Here is an 18,734-nt window from a genome sequence, read left to right on the forward strand (position 1 = left end):
CCCGTCCCGCTGTAATCGAACCACCTTCTGTCTGACCTGGGGTTGCATCGCGGCAGCGAAGCCAGTCGGGTCGAGGGATCAGGCCATGTGAAGCGTCCCCGCTCAGCATCCGGCCCGCTCCTCTGGGGTTGGTTGTGAGTCGTGGGGAGAAACAAACGGCGCGAGAGAGAAAAGGAAGGGCGAAAGACATGCAGCACAGTCGTTGTCGGGGAATTGCGGCCAAATTTCGCCGGCTCAACTACGGCGGCAGCACGGGAATGAGGGATGGTGCGAACCACAAGCGATGGGATAAATTTTGAAAATGGCGCATCGTTTGCGGTTGCGGGCTTTTTTGGGGGGTGTTATCGGAGGGGTGGGTGTTTTTGGGTATTTTGGGCTAAGGTCAGTTAACGTATAGTGCAGGCGGCTGGGTCGTCGATTTGAGGCCTGGCGATGACTGACACGCGGAAGGAGTTGGGGAAGGAACGAGGAAGGGTGAGGTTTTTCCGAGGCTGGGTTCCGATGTTCGGGATCGCGGTCGGGTGCTGTTGAGAAGCGGAAGTGGGATTGATGAAAGAAGGACGAGGCGCGAGTTGGAGAAGAACATAATTAGTTATTCTAGCTTAAACTGGTCAGCGCTGTTTTTTTTCTCCAGGCCCGCGATCCCGTCTCAGTCAACGAGCCCCACCTTGTTCCAGAAATGCCCCTTAGCCATTGACATGACCAGGAACTTCCATTCATTTTGTGGACTTCCCAATTAGAACGGCTGAAACTCTGAGGTTTTTTAAGGTAGATGTACTACGCACATTCAACAATCAAGCCTTGATGGAGAACGGGCAACTTGCCCTGTATCTTGAACCCGACACCACCCGAGGAATGAGTGAGGCCCAACGGTGGAACGACTTAACCAAAAGTGATCAACAGGTGCATTGCATGCCCACGTATCTGGCCGAGAAACGGTGAAGCCCAGATGAAGGCCTCGAGGGCTGAATCCCTGCCCGCCTAGCCCCTGTAAGCGATCCCGCTAACGATGCAGCTCGCAACTGGCAGAGCCTCGGAAACTCGATGGGCAGTGCTATCCGTTGAAACGTTGGAATGTTGCTCCTTTCAGCGATGCCCCGCTATCATCTCCTCGCTTCGGTTTTGTGCCCTGCGCTTGTGACACGAGCAGTGTGCAAACTGGGTCGTGAGAAGTGTAATTCTATAGCAAGGAAGTTTGGGAATTCGGTGCCAAAAGGCATAGTTAAAAAAGCAATGCTTAATTATCGGAAATTCAACCTTCATCAGAGAAAATAAAGGTACAGCCACGTGTAAACTCAAGGGTGAAATTGTTTTTTTGCCCAGTCCAGGCAAGTGCGTTGATAACAAGAGCTAGGGCCCCACTTACTGGAATGAGGTGCGGGCCTAGGCCCAGTTGTACCCCTCTGTTGCCCGTCATCACTTCTGGTCGACTGCCAAGTTGCCTGGCCGCCGTTCCCCGTTGCACAACTGCCATCCTGCCCCGCTAACATTGTGCACTTGTTCGTGGGCTGGCGGGCAGCACGGCGTCCTCTTTATTTTGCGTTCCCTCTTCTTTCGTGACCTTTTCTACCGGCCTACATCCTCTCCGACGCCACAAACAAAAGAGTCCAAACAACTTCGAGCGCCCAGTCTTGCGACGCCGAGATGGTTTCAACTGACGGCGCATCCGGCAACGCGGATCCTGCCGAGCAGAATGCCCCGCGCGCAAACGTTCCGGATCTCGGAGAATCCTCGTTCCCACCCCACGAGCGCCCGTCTGTGACGGATGTGCCCGTCACCCCCGGCATTACTCGCGATGCCTACAACTCTGAGAACAACGGCGACTCGGCCGATGCGAATGGTGAAGGTGAGCCGAGCTACTTCTCCAAGCATGACTTCGACCATGCGATCGCGGCTTCGCCGGGGCCCAATACCACCGACCGCGAGGGCCAGAGTTTCGAAAACAAGATCGAAGCGGGCGCCGAAGAGGGAAACCAATTCATGCAACGTGTGAGTCTCGCCGTGAACCCGAACGCGACGGCTCCCTCCAGTCTTCCGTCGGTAACTTCGCCGCCCATTTCTCCCGACCCGACTTCCAGCGCGCCGTCGAAGGCCTCGATGTCGGACATCCGATCGATTAGCCCGGACCTGGCCTTGACCGGCAACATTATCTCTGCAACTTTCAATCTCCCCCATTCGCTTAAGTATCGAAAGGGTGCCGACTGGGTAAGTTGATTTTCGTTTTTGCTCCTTCGCGAATTTTCAACAAGCCATCGTGGAATAAGCGTTTGCCAAGCCGTAGCGGAATGGTGGGGCTGATGTCATCGCTTGCTCTTCTAGGAATTGACACCGCGCCGTGGCCAATCGGCCTTGTTCGACTCCTTCAATTTCCTCTCCGAGGACGAAGTCCCCTGGAACCACACCGTTGTCGCCTGGACAGGCGAGATTGATCACCCCGACGAGATTTCGCCGCCCGATACCCCGCCGACGACGACTGTTCACATCCAACCTCTGAGCGAGCTTTCGAAACCGATCCCCGTCGATGTCGATCAGCGCCCAATCACCCCTCCGGTTGTCGATGGTCTTTGGATCCCGAAAGAGGACATCGATCGCTTGGAGAACCAGCTTTCGCACGACAAGAAAATTAAGACAATCCCCGTCTGGTTGGCTGATGATGTGGAAGGACACGAGGATGGGATTCACTTGAAGGACCAGGCTAGATGGCGTCGTTACGCCGAAAACGAGCTGTACACGCTTTTCCATTACAAGCAACACGAACCGACCGATGGCCGTGCCGAGCGTGTCCAATGGGCCGACTACTACCGCATGAACCAGAAGTTCGCCAACCGGATTCTTGAAGTGTACAAGCCCGGCGACATTGTCATCGTTCACGACTACAACCTTCTGCTCCTCCCGAGCATGCTGCGCCAACGCGCTCCGCACATGTACATCGCGTTCTTCCTGCACTCTCCGTTTCCCAGCAGTGAGTTCCTGCGTTGCCTATCGCGCCGGAAGGAAGTGTTGGAGGGCGTCCTTGGTGCAAACTTGGTCGGTTTCCAGAGCTACAGCTACTCTCGCCATTTTTCCAGCTGCTGCACCCGCATTTTGGGCTTCCCATCAAACAGCTCTGGGGTGGAAGCGTATGGCACTCGCGTTGAAGTCGGTGTGTTCCCAATTGGCATTGACGCTACTAAAGTCGCTCGCCTGGCATGGACCGAATCTGTCAACGAGAAGTATGCGGCGCTCCGGAAGATGTACGCTGGCAAGAAGCTCATTGTCGGACGCGACCGTCTCGACAGTGTTCGCGGTGTTGCCCAGAAGCTCATGGCGTTTGAGCGCTTCCTCGAGATGTTCCCCGAATGGCGCGACAAAGTGGTTCTCATCCAAGTTACTTCTCCCACTAACATTGAGGAGGAGAGGGAAGACGCCGAAAATAAGATTTCGAGCCGCGTCAACGAACTTGTCATGTCTATCAACGGCACCTACGGTTCTTTGGGCTTCTCGCCCGTCCTGCACTACCCGCAGTACATCAGCCAGGATGAGTACTTTGCCCTGCTGCGCGCGGCTGATATTGGCCTCATCACCTCGGTCAGGGATGGCATGAACACCACCTCGCTCGAGTACGTGATCTGCCAACGCGACTCCGCTGGTCCTCTTATCCTCTCCGAGTTCAGCGGCACAGCGGGCTCCCTCAAGGACGCCATCCACATCAACCCGTGGAACCTCACTGCAGTGGCTGAGCAGATCAACCACGCTCTCACCATGCCCCAGGACCGTCGCGAAGCCATGCAACACAACCTGCTCGCTCATGTTACTAGCAAGAACGTTCAGTATTGGATCGCTGGCTTCCTTCGCCGTCTTGTCACTGTCCTTGGAAACAGGAAGAACGTCGTTGCGACCCCGCTGCTCGACCGCTCCAACATGCTCCGGAAGTACCGCGAGGCTAAGAAGAGACTGTTCATGTTTGACTACGACGGCACCCTGACGCCGATCGTCCGTGAACCGAGCGCTGCCATCCCCTCGGAACGCGTCATCAATAGCCTGAAGGCGCTTGCCGCCGACCCCCTCAACGCGGTTTGGATCATCTCGGGCCGTGACCAGGGGTTCCTGTCCCAGCATCTGGGCCACATCGAAGGCCTCGGTTTCAGTGCTGAGCACGGTAGCTTCATGAAGAATCCGGGCGCGACTGAGTGGGTCAACTTGGCCGAGAAGTTTGACATGAGCTGGCAGAAGGAGGTGCTTGATGTGTTCCAGAAGTACACCGACCGAGTACCTGGTAAGTTTCCCCCGGTTCAGGGCTGTGTGTCAATTGAACCCTAACATTTTTGGCCTCCAGGTTCTTTTATCGAGCAAAAGCGCTGTGCCCTCACTTGGCATTACCGTCTCGCCGACCCAGAGCAAGGCCTACACATGTCCCGCGAATGCCATCACGAGTTGGAGAGCACAGTCGGCCGCAAGTGGGATGTTGAGGTGATGGCCGGCAAGGCCAACCTGGAGGTGCGCCCGACGTTCATCAACAAGGGCGAGATCGCCAAACGGCTCGTCAACACCTACAACGCCGAGATGCGTGCCAAGGCCGGCAAGTCACCCATCGCAGAGGGAGACACGACCCCGAATAAGATCGAGTTCGTGCTCTGCATGGGCGATGATTTCACGGACGAAGACATGTTCCGCTCCTTGAACACATTGACTCAGCCAAGTCAAGGCCGTGAGGGTGCGGCTGCAGAGGTGGAGTCGGATCAGTGCTTCACTGTCACGGTCGGCGCTAGCACCAAGGTCACGCTGGCCCGCTGGCACTTACTCGAACCTGAGGACGTCATTGAGTGTGTGGCGCTTCTTGCTGGGGTCGGGGGAAGTGGCACGGGCTCGACCAGTGGTGGTGTCCTTAGCATGGGTGAGGTCAACTTGGCTGCGCTGAGCGCGGTCGAGGACCATATCCCGGAGCCGCTGTGACTTCCCAGCGGCAAAGAAGGGCAGGTAAAGAGCAAGCTTTAATTGAGTTTCTCTTTACCCCCTTCTGAGTGCTGTTGCACCGGTTTCCACGCGGTGCACGCAACTTGAGGCGTTTTATCGGGGGGGTTGGGTTGGCATGGAGCGTCTGGGTCACTTCCTCGTTTTTTTTTTGTTTGAGCGATGGGTTTACACTCGCATGGCATCAGGATTGGTCGCTTGGGAGAGAGAAAGATTTGAACATTGGGCTACCTACCCGGCTTGAGATGGCAGGGGGCTTGGGGGCTTAATGGCTCCTTTCGCTTTTTCTCATCATCGTCCGGGCGGCGCACCAAAGGGAAAGAGACAAAAGAAGACAAGAAAGAAAAGAAAGGGGATGGTGGGGCGGGGATCAGACATAGACGGCTGGCGGGGCTTTTTCTTTGCCGACGGACAGATGTCGTCCTGTTTTTTGAGTTTTCTGAGTTTTCTGCTCCCCCTTTTTTGTGTTCGCTTGACTTTGAGTCGCGGTACATTGCGTTGCGTTTTGCATCATGAATAGATTTGTACTGTACGCATGGGACCGGGATTCTCAGTCAGTTAGCTAGGTAGAGCGGGGGTTGAGAATGACGACAGCTGGGAGTGGTGAGCCTGGCTGGTTGTTGGACTTCCCCGCTTTCTATGGACGGACGGCTGCCGGTTTCCAGAGATCAAGAACTTCCCTAGAATGGGATAGTGAACAATCAAGGCTTTTACGAGCACCTAACGAAGTACTTTCCCGTGATGTTTACCATTGTTTTATCTCAAGATATTCGAGGTCTTTGCTTGTCCATCTGTGTGGTGCCAGTGTAGATCACAGAGCTAAGCTTCTCGCATATGGCCTCGATGGACTTCTTTATGACGCTGCCGTATGTTCACGTCACGGAGAAGCAGCAAATCCACTGGGACAGGCAGCGTTCGACACCGCCAACTCGCCATTAACGGAGCTGTGTTTGTCATGTTTGGTAAGGGATATCTTAGTAGAAAGGTTTCAGCGTATTATATGGCAACATTAATATGGTATTTATTCCGAGTCCGTGACCAAGCTCCCAATATCTATACCTGCAGCATCTCTGCATAATTCCCGCTCAGCCTTCCAAGGGTTCGCAGTGCTGAAGGATGATCTCATGCGGAACTATCCTGCGCTCGAACTTCAGACTTGTTTGCAGCTAGACTTTGACAGCAGGCCGTCTTGCCTAGCCCCACATCGTCCGCGAGGAGCGCGGTCGCGATGCCTCGATCAGCCTTGCTGATGAGCACCCAAAAGCAGGCCCAAAGCTGATGGAGGCAAAGGGCCATCTTCATGCCCGGAAGGGTATATGTAAAGTCGGGTTGCCGGACGACGCTAGGCTCGAGGCGAAGGAAGTGGAGGTCTTGTGGTGGGCTAAGCGTAGCGTCATGCCCTACCACCAACGGCTGGTTCAAGTATTAGCCAGGCGTATTGCCGCGAGGCATCGCCCAGATGTGAATGGAAGCCCCCGCGGTCGAAGGAGCAGAGAGGGTATAACCAATAGGAAGGCTCCCTATGTTCAGCTCTATAAGGAGCATCCTCCAATCGCGTTCGTTAACAATCTGAGCGAAGCGAGTAGACCCGTCCTGGTTGGCCTGTAAGATAATTAGATCTCGAGACCGTCTAGGCCGAAGTGCCAGGCTACCCCAGCGAGAGTATACCGCATGACATGGTCTACCGGGCGGGAGTAGTCGACGGGCATCACAGTAGTACCGAGAATCTCTGGCCGCTGGTGAAACCGCGCAGGGAAATTGGAAACCTCGATATTGACGCAATCGAGGGGAATGATCTGAGACCGCCGGGAGCAGTCCTGGACGATCTGCCGGGTGGATGGTGGGGTGGATGGACTGGCGTTTATTTTGGCAGCTGATGCGGCCGGGACCTTACCTAGGGACGTCTTGGATGAAAAGTTAGAACCAGAGGAAGAAAACGGATTGTAAGATAAGAAGAATGTAGAAAATAGAAGACGCGCATATCATACCTTTGATGGTGGTGTTGTATCGTTTCAAATGGGAAGTCGCCATTGCGGTGGCGGGGTGGTGGTTGGTTCTGGATTTGGAAGGTGCAATCTAACAGCAGCGACCGAACTAACATCGGAATAACATTACTTCCAAAATATCAAGGCTAGATTAGGTATCCTAGTTAGTATACTAGGATAATCAGCCCTAAGCTTAGTCTTATAAGTCTCTATTATCTATATATCTAGGTTCTCCGCCTCCTACTACTAGCCCTGGTTCTAGTATATTGACGGTAGGCTAGCGATACTAGTTAGTGTAGAGGGATGATCGACCCTAAGCTCTGTCTTACTTGTCTCTATTACATGTACCTCTGGCTTCTCGGCCTCCTCTTACTGGCCCTGATTTCGGTATATCGACGCTAGGTTGCCCGTGCTAGTGAATGTGTAGGTGTGATCGGCCCTGAGCTTAATTATATATAAAGATCCCATATCCCTTTCTACTCTATGCCGAGGTCTTCTATACAGATTCATTTCGAGTCTTATATGGTCAGAACTATTGTGGCAACACAACTCCATTTTCCTAACTAGAAGAAGCCGCCGTCCCTATCAGAACTCAGAGGCAAAGAAAATACATGAGGTTGTATCTGCTTTTCTTTTCAGCCTAGAATGGTGTCAAGCATTGACATCCGAAGGTACAGAAGAAGAACCGGGGTCCTCAAAGGAGCACCAGCCGGCAATTTTTCGGCGCCCAGATGGAAATTATGTTCAAATACCTCGCTTTCACCCGCATACGTCACAGACTCGTTGAAGAGAAGTAGCCACTGGTTCTCCAGCCGCGGCCTCAGATGGAGGAGAAATCTGTGAAGGGGTTCTACTTCTTCCAATACTACAACTCTGCGAGGTGAGAGACACTCGTTAGCCCATCTTCCCTGTAAGTTGCATTGTCAAGGTTACAAAGAGTGGCTAACCCATGGAGCTGGTAGAGCAACTCTGATGGTGAGTTCTCCGTGCCGTTGTCAACGATGCTCGCCAAATCTAGAACACGCGGGTAGATGAATCTTGTGCGAACCTACAACACATCAGCCATGAATATGTAACGTTATGACTTTGGTGTGACTTACCATAGCCAAATTGTCCTTTTCTATATCATAGAAGAAGTTTTTCACGTGGATTAGGAAGACCGGCGGTATGGTCCGCAAGTGTACCGTTACACCTTCGTATGTCGCACAGTAGTCACGGATCGAATCCTCCAAGGTGTTGATTTCGGCTGTGTCAAGGCCACGGGTATTGGCTTGCAGATCTGCCTGACCATCAGCACCGGCCTGAACTTGACTACTCAGCACCGTTTCTAGAGTGAGGTAGGTTCTTACCATAGAACTGCTCAATCATAGACGACCCATGATCTCGAACACTTCTTTCAGTCTTGCCACAAAACAAGCTGTCGAAGGTGTTGCGTAATCTGTCTCCGAGCTTCCCCGAGCTGAACAGTTCGGTGAACTTCCTAAAGAACTCTGATATATCCTGCGCTTCTCCGAGTTTCCGGTCCTCCCACCCGAAGGCCCGCGTCAGCACCAACGGCGACACGGGTAGCGAAGAACTGTGCAGGTGCTTGAACAAGTGATTGAGAGCCGCCCCGATGCCGCTGGCGCTGCGCACGGTTATGTCGTTGAGAATATCCTAAACGGCGCATGAGTACCTTTCCGCCAACGCAAGGGAGATGCCTAACGGGTAAGGATAACTAAAGGTAGTTACCATCCGAATGGGCTTCAGCATATATAGGGTCTGCAGGGTAGAGCTGATGTATCCTGTCGACCCCAAGTTCACGATTCCCGCACTCCCAGGCCCCAGTGCGTGTTTTCGGAGCTGCGGGTCTGACTGTAGCATCAGTACTTCCCTGTCAAATTTCTGCGTGCTTGTCAGCCCACTGCTGTCCCTCTCCTCGTCGGCTGGCTTGCTTCGGCCTAGCACGGCGGATGAATCCTCCCGAGGCAGTAGATCTAACATGGCCTTGGAAAACCCTCTTGTAGCCAGATTGGCCTCGGATCGTGTTACCAGCCACAACGTTGGCATGTCCATGGAGACCGTTACGGGCCATGGCGCATCCCGGCCCTTGATGAAGGATCCCTTGGCCTGGACTATCTCAACCGTCTTATCTGGACTGAGTACGGTCTTGTACCGCCGTTGTTCTTCGCCGCCTAAGAGATGAATAATGGCGCGACCGACAAGGGAAAAGCTCCCGCCCTGCAGCACCTCGTAGCCGGACCCGTCCCCTGGTGAGCTTGTCGTGGCAGATGTTGGCCTGAAAACGAGCGCTAGGCAGCTCTCCAGAAAAGTACAGACAATGTCGCCGAGCCGCGTTCCCTCGGGGGCGACACCAATCACGGCACCGTCACCCATGGAGCCGTAATCCACTCCGGAAGCTGATTGTCTCGACGGATATGCAAGGAACGGCGTCTTGGTGCCAACCACGGGATTAATATTGGGAACCATGCGACCTATTCCGATGTGGCAGAGGAGTGCGGAAGCTGAGTTATGGATCGCATGAACTTCGGAAATATTGGGGCTAACAAGGTCACGCCAGTGCCCCAGGTGGGAGTATGGTATTATTCCCTCGAGGAAACGGGCCAAATTAGACGCTTTGTATTTCTCAGCAAGCTTCGAGTCGAGGAATTGTTCAATGATCACCACGTGAGTTGCTGAGATCTCAACGAGAGACTCTGGCATAGAGCGTAACGTGGATGAAGCAAACTCGGTTGCAAGATCCGGCCCAAGCAGCTGGTGGAGGAACTCGCTTAACTTCACGAGTTGTGGACCGTGGGGTGGCCCGATGCCAGGTTGACCTTGGAACTTGTCTTGATAGAAGCGCATAACATCTTCATAGAGCTGTGAGACCGACTTGGAATAGTCGACAGGAATACCTTGGCCGTTGCAGTCGCTTGAGAGACCGATGAAGCCATAGACTCTGTCGTGGATTTCTTGGCACAATGACTCCTGGAAGGTCTCGAGCAATGACCATAGGATGCAACCAATCTTCTGGCGCCTTTCCCGCTGGTCGTCGATGCAGGCAGGGACGCTCCGGATGAAAGTCCGCTCTCCATGCGAAAGGTATTGGGGCCAAGTATGTTTCCTTGCCATGCGAAGCTCGGATACGTACTTCCAGGGAATTTGGCTCGCGCCACACTTTACGATAAGTCGTCGGGCAAGGCATATTTCTTGCACGATCCAAACTCTTCTCCAGTATCCCCTCTAGCATAGTTTATCAACAGCCTTCCACCCAGGGTGGTGCATCAGGGACCTGCGATTGTGTGGACTAAAGGCGAAGGCACCCCGGAGAAACTCAAATGCCTCCCTGCTGTCTTCAGTTTCCAGACCTATCCATGCAATGACTTGGTGAGCCCGGCTATAGATGTCTGCCATTTGTTGAACCTGATGGTTCCGCTCCTGGAGATCGGACTGGTTGATGCAAATGGCGTCAATCCACAGAACCCTCTCAGCCTTAGGTAGCCGGAGATGCCGAAGCGCTTGGAAGAGATTGTCGCCGACGCCGAACTCTCTGCCGTTGACCAGAATGGTTTGCGGAGATCCAGATTTGCCCCATTCGTAGGACAATGCCTCGTAGCTCTCCGGATTCTCAAAGCCGACAACTGTGGAGCGTGCATCTAACTGTCTCCTCGCCAGTGCCGGGTAAAAGCGTGAGGAGACGGATTTTGCGCTGCTCCCCGCTGAGGCTTTCAGCCGGGTATTGTCCGTTGCTGATATTCATTGTCGTGTAGATCGATCATGGAATCCAGACGGGATAGACAACCAAAACGAAAAGCGGTATCGCAAGCCTGCAAATACGCCAAATAATTACAGCAAGACATACGGTGTGTGCACCATTTCTGAGCACCAACAGTGAGAAGGGTCGAGTTGCATCAGCCTCGAAGTTTGCTGGACGGAACGAGGCAGCCTGGCAGGGGTTTATCGCAGGAGAGGTGAGAGAGGAACGTGCATGGCATTCATGACACTGCATACACCAGGCTCCCTTGGAGGGGGAGCAAGGACCAGTCATTTGCTCTAAACTAACGCGTCGGCCCTACATGTCTGGGCATACCATTCAGGGCAAGCCTTACCGGTCCTCCATGCATCCGGGCAAATGTAATTTCGACGCGAGTGGGGGTAAGGAGAGGCTGTCCGCGTGCGATGGTATGTATACAGGGTATTTGTGGCCGCACTGGTGAAGAGCATAAATAGGAAAGGATCGGAAGACTGGTATTATCATATTTCTTTTCACCGCTCACAGCGAGTAGCCCGTAGATGACGGCCCACCTCGGACCGCCATGGACTCTCGCTAGAACACATAATTAATTACACAAACTTAATCCCTTAATCCCCCCCAGATGCCTTTCCGAAGGTCTTGGGAAGATCCCAAGAAACCCGAGCGATGATTATTTGGCTTCAGCCAGCTTGCCGCCTCACACCGCAACGCGCTTGATAGTGCCAGTCAGGATGGTATCCCGCGGGGTCATCAATCCCTGCAGCTCCGTCGTCTGGCCGGGATCGTCCATGTGGAAGATGTGCTCGCCTGGAAAGAGCAAGTTGGTAGTCAGGAAGAAGTCCATCGGCGACATGTCAATCGATATCTTGGGCGCTTCCGGATGAATATCTTTCGCATGGGGCGGCAATGCGTCACTGGCGCCACACATTCGCTCCCAGATGGTGTGGTTCTTGGGGTTGACCTTGACCCCGAGCACGGACGCAAAACTGAAGCTCATCCCGAGCTGGTTTGGGTGTTGTTCAGGGTTGGGGCCCCGCGTCCAGGTGGCCGTGCCCGTGAAGGTGAAGTCTAGGTCCACGCTTCCATATTCATGGTGCCCTTCACGGCCGGGTGTGCTGTGTGACCATCCCATGTTCAGGGTTCCGCTTGCATATGAAACCTTGATGGGAGGTGTTGAGGTGGAGTTAGCGGCAGCGATATCGAGCTTGGTCTTGGGGCTGTTGAGGTTGAAGTGGAAGCCGTCAAGGTGGCTGCTGACGCCCATGGTGGTGGTGTTATCATAACCGTCGGCTTTGATCTCGTGTGACGGTAAGTTGAGGGTAAACTTCATTCCGGCTACACACGCCTTGTTAGGATGGCTCGGGAGTGATGCAGAGGAGGAGGGAGGTATTAGATCGTACTATCGCCTGCTTGAGATGCACACTCTGGGTTGGTGATACCCTTGAACCCGGGCTACGTTTATTCGGAAACGAAGTTGTTAGTCTATCGCACTCGGAATTGCGGGCTAGGGACTAGCAAATGGTGAAGCTAAGGAATTCGCCGGTGCATAGAAGGACATACCATGATAAACAAGCTAGCCATCACTCGATGGCTGAAGATGATGCTTGCCGTGCGTCCAGTCGGGATCGGGTTCACTTCCACGCCGCCTGGGGTAAAGTAGAGAGGCTGCGGTTTCTTCCCAGCATTTGGATTGTCCTTGAGGAGAATCCCCATGCATACCGCACTAGTGTTTTCGTCGTCGCCATGCACTAGACAGAACGTGAAGTGAGCCGGCTGCAGAACGATGGAATCACCGGGATCTTGTGGCTTCTCATTGTTTAGGCCGGCCAGGCAGTACTGGAAGCCAGAGTCCTTAAACCTCCGCTCAATCTTGGCCTTGACGAGGCTGGTGAGCTGGTCGAGGTCGTCAGGGCTATTGCCCCCTTGTCCATCGTTGTAGAAATCGACCGCCAGGAGGGACGGGAAGTCAATGCAAACCCCAAGAGCCGTGTCGTTTCCAGACTCAATGATCCTTACCTCGTTGGCGCGGGAGGGATCGGGGGAGGGGTCAGGGGTGAATTTGCCGGCCGCGTTGGTGGTGCCACTGACGGTAGATAGACTGGCAGTGATGACAACCTTCACGTTTGCGAACTTGGTGATTTTTTCCCTCCCGTCGCTATCCCGTACGACTGTCTTTGAGCCAGTCATAGGGGCGGAGAAGGTGATGTTCCCTTCCCGGTCCAGAATCTGGAGCGACGGGCTGCCGAAGGCTACCTCGAGAGTGTTCGTGTATTCCTCGTCAAAGTCATCTGGACGCAAATAAGACCATGCAGTTAGTAATTGAATTATAACATTCGATTGCAGAGCGACTCTACACAGCCAACAATTCACAGGTACGGAGGGGACAAATCCGTGGGTCAGCGTGAGAATGGGGACGAATGGGGGTGGGTGGTACTGTACCCTTGGTGTGCTCAACCCACTTCAAGCCTTCCGATGTTGGAGTTCCAACCTCAGCCGCTCTCTGTAGCAGAAAGTTGTTGAGTTCATTCTCATTGTAAGAAACAACAACATCGTAGTCGTGGATGGAGTTCTGGCCCTCCATTTGCTTCGCAAGCAACGCGAGGTTCTTTTGAGGGGCCATGATGCTTTGCAATGAACGATTATGTGGTGTTTGGGGGTTTTAACTGGAAGTAAGGTACGTCGTCCTGTCTTCGCTATCGGGGAGTGAAAAGAAGGAGAGACGGGGCAGTTATATTTTACATGTTGCTAGCAACGATGATATGGAGAAGCAGGTGAGCGATGATGCGGCGATGTCAGTGTTTGGTGACTGGAGACAACTGCGCACATCTTGGTGACCGTGAACGGCGTGCCGAGGGGTATGTCCAAATGGTGAGACACGTCACACTCGTCACTTGACGTAGATATGGCTACCGTAGATGGTTGAATCCGAGGCCGGGTACATTGCCGGATTGGGCATCTGTGCAGAGGGGTGAATATCCTACGATGCGCGGGCTTCTCTTCTTTACTTGGTCCCACATCCAGGTCCAACCCTGAGATGTCACGTCGGCATTGAGCCCCACATTCAGCTGGGCGGATGGTCGCTTTGCTGATGAGACATTGAGACTGATACGTGTGATGGAGGTGAGCATTCCACTAGTTACATGTAGATCAGGCCTCAAGTCTACATAGTACTGTGATCGTTTAAACACGATAATCTTCGAGTCGGCGACCCAGTGAAAACTTTGCCCCGGCAAGTGCGAAACAGTTGCCAGAACAAGCAAGTCTGAGAATCGACCCCACACTCTAGTCTCTGTCATATGCAGTGTCCTGTGCATGGGATAGACGGGGGATTTAACGTATGTTGAGGGTCTGCAAGCTTGCCAAAAAGGCAAATGTGTGTCTAAGGTAGTTTAGTGCTCAAGCTAGCGACCAGCTGAAGGCGACAAACCAAGAGGTATCCACATAGCCATGGATTCAACAAACCAACCCCGCAATAGCATGTGTTCAGTTCACCTGGACTGGCTTGAACTCAGCTGGACATGATCTGTACACACATGTCATACCTGCATTGCAGCACTGGACATGTCTCTCGGCCTAAGGCGGCAAGTCGGATAAGCAGCAACACTGCGGAATTGTGGCCGTGAGCCAAGGGACCTTGGTGTCTGGTGTTTCGAACTTCGAAGTACGGAAGACGAGAAATCCGATCTGCTTAAATGCACTCAACGAGCCAGTATCTATTGCTCTCCCAGTTGCTGTATTAGTATGCTGCTTTGGATTTTGATAGTGTTATCGGTAACGAAATTTTGCAATGTGCACAATGGCATTTTGTGAGAGTGCGGGTTGCGGTAATATGGTGTATTTAGGATTTCGGTCAAGCTGGAGCCATCACTGCTCCGAGGTCCGTCTTGGGACGATGCCTGATATGATTAGCCAACCTCTTCGGTACGAAGCTGCAGCTATCGTCCTTCGTGTGAAGCCCCGGTCGTTTAACACAACGCGTGATATGCAGTGATGTGTCTGTCGATCAAATAACCAACTGCTCGAGAACCCGTCGAATTTGTTGGGACGATTGCCGAGCACCACTGCAAGAATTGGTGAGACCTTCGACGCAAGGGTGTGCAACAACTCGCCCACCCTACCTAACTAGATTCACGCGCATCCTGCGGCACGGAGTCTTGTGGCAACATGTGTTTCCCTCTTTTCTAGCTTAAGAAGGCCGGACACGGATGGGACTTGACTGCTCTGGAAATCACATTTGCATTAGCGGATTGTCAAACTCTTAATTACCCCAATTACTCTGTGCGCATCCGATCCCTCGTACCTTCCTTGGTCACAAATCTACTTTTCCCTGACGCTTTTGGGCGGTTTAATCGTCGCAGTCATGTCAGACGCCAACAAAGGGCTCAAGCCTTCACCAGCGTCAGAGTCATACGTCTGCTACGCCAAAGACGATGTGCTTCTTATCTTGAGCACCGGTGACCTCGACCTCAACGAACTGGACGTCCCCGAAAGTACCGTTCTGGTGTACGCCGAGACCGTCATCATTTCCAAAGACATCTTGGCCCCGGGAAAAACACTTGGAATATTTTGCTGGGAACTGAAGGTTTCCGGGCCGGCTCCTTGCACTATCAATGTGTCGGGGCGTAATGCTATCGATATGAGTGCTTCCCCCTCAGGTGATGGGAAAGCTGGCGACCCCGGTAGCAAGGGTGGTAACGTTTGGCTGTATGTCGAGAATACCGATATTTCTTCCATCGGGCTAAAGATCAAAGCCGATGGAGGCAAGGGCGCCCGCGGCGGCGACACTTTGGATAGAGACGCCACCGGCGGGAATGGGGGGAATGGGGGGGATGCTGGTATGTCCGCCGCCGCGTCATTCTTTTGATCGCAACTCCGTCCATCAATCGGTGACCTTTGTTAATGCAACCTTGATTACAGGCACCATTAGCATAGCATACGGGGACCCGGCTGCTAACCTTCTTGCCAGCTTGCGGGGACTTCGGGATCAATCTTGGGTGAGAAGAATGGCGGTGGTTCACGGCGCTTTTCTACCCGGTTGTGATGCCTTCCCGCCAGGACGCATCGACCCGGCACGGCTCGACGCGTTGAAAGATACCGTAACGTTGCATCAAACATATGCCGCATCTGTTCAGCAACTGGCTTGGCTTCTCCCGACTACCAAACCTCATTTCAACAACAGTGACGAGTGGCAGGCTGTAGAAGCGTGCCTCGACGCAATCCGCAGCCTGCTGGGCTCGGGAGACTTTCCGGAGGTGTTGGATGCGTCCCATGTTTCCTCCGTCGACTCTCTCACAGCTTCCATCGTTCAGTGGGTAGCGCCCGCAGGGGAAGGCAGTGACGGCAGGAAGTCAGAAATACTGGGTCAAATCCGGCTGCTGACCCAAATTGTCGCCCGCACGTCCGGTGATTCAACCTTTGCTACCAAGCTTCAAGGTATTACCGATGATCTCAGGGCTGCCACTATCAGATTAGAAGTCTTGACGACAAGAGATATGCCCAGCGCCCTCGGCGGTATGTTTGTTCCAAGAAAGCCCCTGAGTTGCCCCGCAAACAATGAGAAAATAACAACACTAAACAATGAGTTTAGGAAGCTACGGCGCTGGGGGCGTTGGCAAGTCCACAGGTAAGCCTGGCCAAGAAGGCAAAGACGGCTCACGCACCTCTCTGGTGCTCGCACCGGAGCGAGATGCTGCGTATCTCAGCCTGAGCCAGGCTTGTGTTTTCCCAGAGCATGCTCAGATGATCTTGAACGAGGCGGACAAATTGTTCTTTCTCAACACGCCGGAATCTCGCCCCAAGGCTGCTGCATTGTACACGCGGCTCGTCAACCGCCTTTCATTCGTGCCCAAACTCGGGGAGACCGCGCAGGCCAAGGCGTATGATCGACTCGAGACGGAGCAGAAGCTGACAGTTGCGGCACTTTCGCAACTGGAGTTTGTCTTGTCACAGGCGCGCACGCGCCAGGCTCGAATCCTCGCTGGACAGGACATCTTCGGCCACGACCCATCCTGGGTGCCGAGGCTGTCCACCGAGGTGTACGCCCAGCGGGCTGACAAGCTGCTCGTGGCTCTGAAGGAGGTGGAAGACATGACAGCCGATTACCAGAAAGCCGTCAAGAAAGACGGCAAAGTAAAGAAGTATTTGAACAGGAGTCTCAAGGCCGGCAAGGAAAACGAGGAGCGTTTACAGGGTTTGCTAGACTCGCAATGCGGTCCGGACGGGGCTATTTCCGCAGCGGCTGCGCAAGTCACAAAGTTTGCACAGCTCCAGAGCGAGAAGCGCGAGGAGATCAAGGGCCCCCTGAATCGGGTGAAGGATGAAATTGGACGGGCATCTCAAATTGACTTTTGGAAAGTGTTCGAGGGGCTGTCCAACTTAGTGCAGCCCCCATCCTTCAAGTTGGCTGTGGATGTGGTGATGGAAGGCGCTAAGATTGGGAAGATTGCCTGGGATGCGGCCAACAAGGTCCATGACGCGACGGGCGCCAGCTTTGACAAGGCCGACATCATCGAACAGCTCGCGACATGTTCCGACACCCTCAAGTCCCTCGAAGAAACCGTTACCATGAACAATGACGGCAAGATCAACCTTCAAGACCCCGGCGGTCTTAAGATCATCGCAAGCGTCGACAAGATCAAGTCGCTCGTTAAGCAGTTCAAAGACGCCCTCCTCACAGCAACGAAAGACCTGGACAAGATCCTTGACGACTACGTGAAGCTCGTCCTGCAGCGCAACAGCGCAGTTCTCAGCTTCAACGGGGCCATCCAGGTCGCGGCAGAAGCTGTCTCACAACTGGCGGCGTACCGCAAACAAAACCCCCAGCTCGCGGAACAGCTCCTGGAGCTCGACCCCAACCTCCCATCCATCTTCTTTTGGATGACCCGCCTGCGCGATACCCTGCGCATGGACATTATGCAGCAGCTCAACTACCAAGGGCGAGCAATCTGCTTCTGGGGCCCGCGGGGGCCGATTCCTTTCACCGAGGCTGGGCCTCTGAGCGGACACGCCCAGCTGCTGGGTAACCAGCAGACGCTCGAGCGAGAGTTTCAAGCGTGCGTCGAGCGATTTGCGTCGTCGACCTGGTCGTCCTGGCCCTCTAAACGGGGTGATCCGGGGCTGCGATATGAGCTATCGGCTGCTGAGCTGACGACGCTGCTCCAGAATCCGAAGAAGGACTCCAAGGGAAGGCGGGTGTATGAGACGACCGTGGCTTTTCCCCCGACACGACGCACGGAAACCTTTGCCGGAATGGCGAACATCCGTCTCAATCAAGTCCGTGTTTGGCTGCCTGGTATGTTGCGTGTTCCTTTTTTTTTTTTTTTTTTTTTTCCGTTTTTGCGTTCCCCCGCAAGCAAAATACCTAAATAATTATGGAACCGCTCCCCCGGAATTCAACTAACCCCCAGCCCTGCCACAGGCGCACGACGCAAACCCGAAACCGGCGGCCACCGCCAGATTCTCCAAGTCTCCATCAGCCACCTCGGCCACGAAACCCTTTGGGACCCCAACGCCAACAAATATGACTTCAACCACGGGCCGGTCGACCTGCAGTTTAGCTACGACACGTCCCAAGTCGACGCCATTGACGATTGCCTTCCATCCCTTGTGTTTGGGCGCCAGGCGATTGAGAACGACTATGTGAGCGGCGACGTGAGCACCCACACGGTTGCTCCGATCGGTCCGTTGGGAGAGTGGACGATTGGGATTCGCGAGGGGGATAATGACGGTTTGGATTTGAGCCGGGTCACGGGTGTGTGGATGGAGTTTTGTGGGCGGAACATGCCTTTCCATAAGCCTGAAGGCCCTAAAAAGGTGAAGAGTTAGGCTTTATTAATTAGGGTTCCTGGTTTCTTTATTTAATTATTGTCAGAGAGGCCCTTTGTTTGTCTCTCTGAGGTTCCCCAATGAAGTGTGATATACCGACGCGACGCTTATACACACCCAGACATGTGAAGCAAGCAAGCGACAGCTGGGCTTAGGCCGACAAAGTCTCGACATGACGAACTTTTTGTGTTTTACCCGTGATCATTAAACACCTGGAATATCTACGCCGGCTCCCCGCG

The 18,734-nt window shown here is 53.8% G+C and overlaps 5 protein-coding genes across 5 annotated transcripts; 2 read left to right on the forward strand and 3 right to left on the reverse strand.

Annotated features, from left to right (window-relative positions):
- Positions 1–1,644: 1,644 nt before the first annotated feature.
- Positions 1,645–4,932, forward strand: C8A04DRAFT_31735 (glycosyltransferase; the record flags this gene model as incomplete). The annotated part of the gene is made up of 3 exons (XM_062781858.1): positions 1,645–2,205; positions 2,320–4,255; positions 4,316–4,932. 3 exons carry the CDS (start codon positions 1,645–1,647, stop codon positions 4,930–4,932), a joined length of 3,114 nt encoding a protein of 1,037 aa, XP_062634131.1.
- Positions 4,933–6,563: 1,631 nt separating this feature from the next.
- Positions 6,564–6,981, reverse strand: C8A04DRAFT_31736 (uncharacterized protein; the record flags this gene model as incomplete). The annotated part of the gene is made up of 2 exons (XM_062781859.1): positions 6,564–6,844; positions 6,939–6,981. The coding sequence occupies 2 exons, from the start codon at positions 6,979–6,981 to the stop codon at positions 6,564–6,566; spliced, it is 324 nt and encodes a 107-aa protein (XP_062634132.1).
- Positions 6,982–7,800: 819 nt separating this feature from the next.
- C8A04DRAFT_31737 (uncharacterized protein) lies at positions 7,801–9,311 on the reverse strand (the record flags this gene model as incomplete). The annotated part of the gene is made up of 4 exons (XM_062781860.1): positions 7,801–7,983; positions 8,036–8,214; positions 8,285–8,591; positions 8,667–9,311. The coding sequence occupies 4 exons, from the start codon at positions 9,309–9,311 to the stop codon at positions 7,801–7,803; spliced, it is 1,314 nt and encodes a 437-aa protein (XP_062634133.1).
- A 2,057-nt stretch (positions 9,312–11,368) lies between these two features.
- Positions 11,369–13,252, reverse strand: C8A04DRAFT_14673 (uncharacterized protein; the record flags this gene model as incomplete). Its single annotated transcript, XM_062778187.1, has 3 exons — positions 11,369–12,006; positions 12,465–12,959; positions 13,087–13,252. The coding sequence occupies 3 exons, from the start codon at positions 13,250–13,252 to the stop codon at positions 11,369–11,371; spliced, it is 1,299 nt and encodes a 432-aa protein (XP_062634134.1).
- A 1,779-nt stretch (positions 13,253–15,031) lies between these two features.
- C8A04DRAFT_31739 (uncharacterized protein) lies at positions 15,032–18,495 on the forward strand (the record flags this gene model as incomplete). The annotated part of the gene is made up of 4 exons (XM_062781861.1): positions 15,032–15,506; positions 15,589–16,182; positions 16,259–17,962; positions 18,089–18,495. 4 exons carry the CDS (start codon positions 15,032–15,034, stop codon positions 18,493–18,495), a joined length of 3,180 nt encoding a protein of 1,059 aa, XP_062634135.1.
- Positions 18,496–18,734: the final 239 nt, after the last annotated feature.

Source organism: Dichotomopilus funicola, assembly GCF_033296635.1.
Source record: "Dichotomopilus funicola strain CBS 141.50 unplaced genomic scaffold C8A04scaffold_71, whole genome shotgun sequence".
Taxonomy (NCBI): domain Eukaryota; kingdom Fungi; phylum Ascomycota; class Sordariomycetes; order Sordariales; family Chaetomiaceae; genus Dichotomopilus; species Dichotomopilus funicola.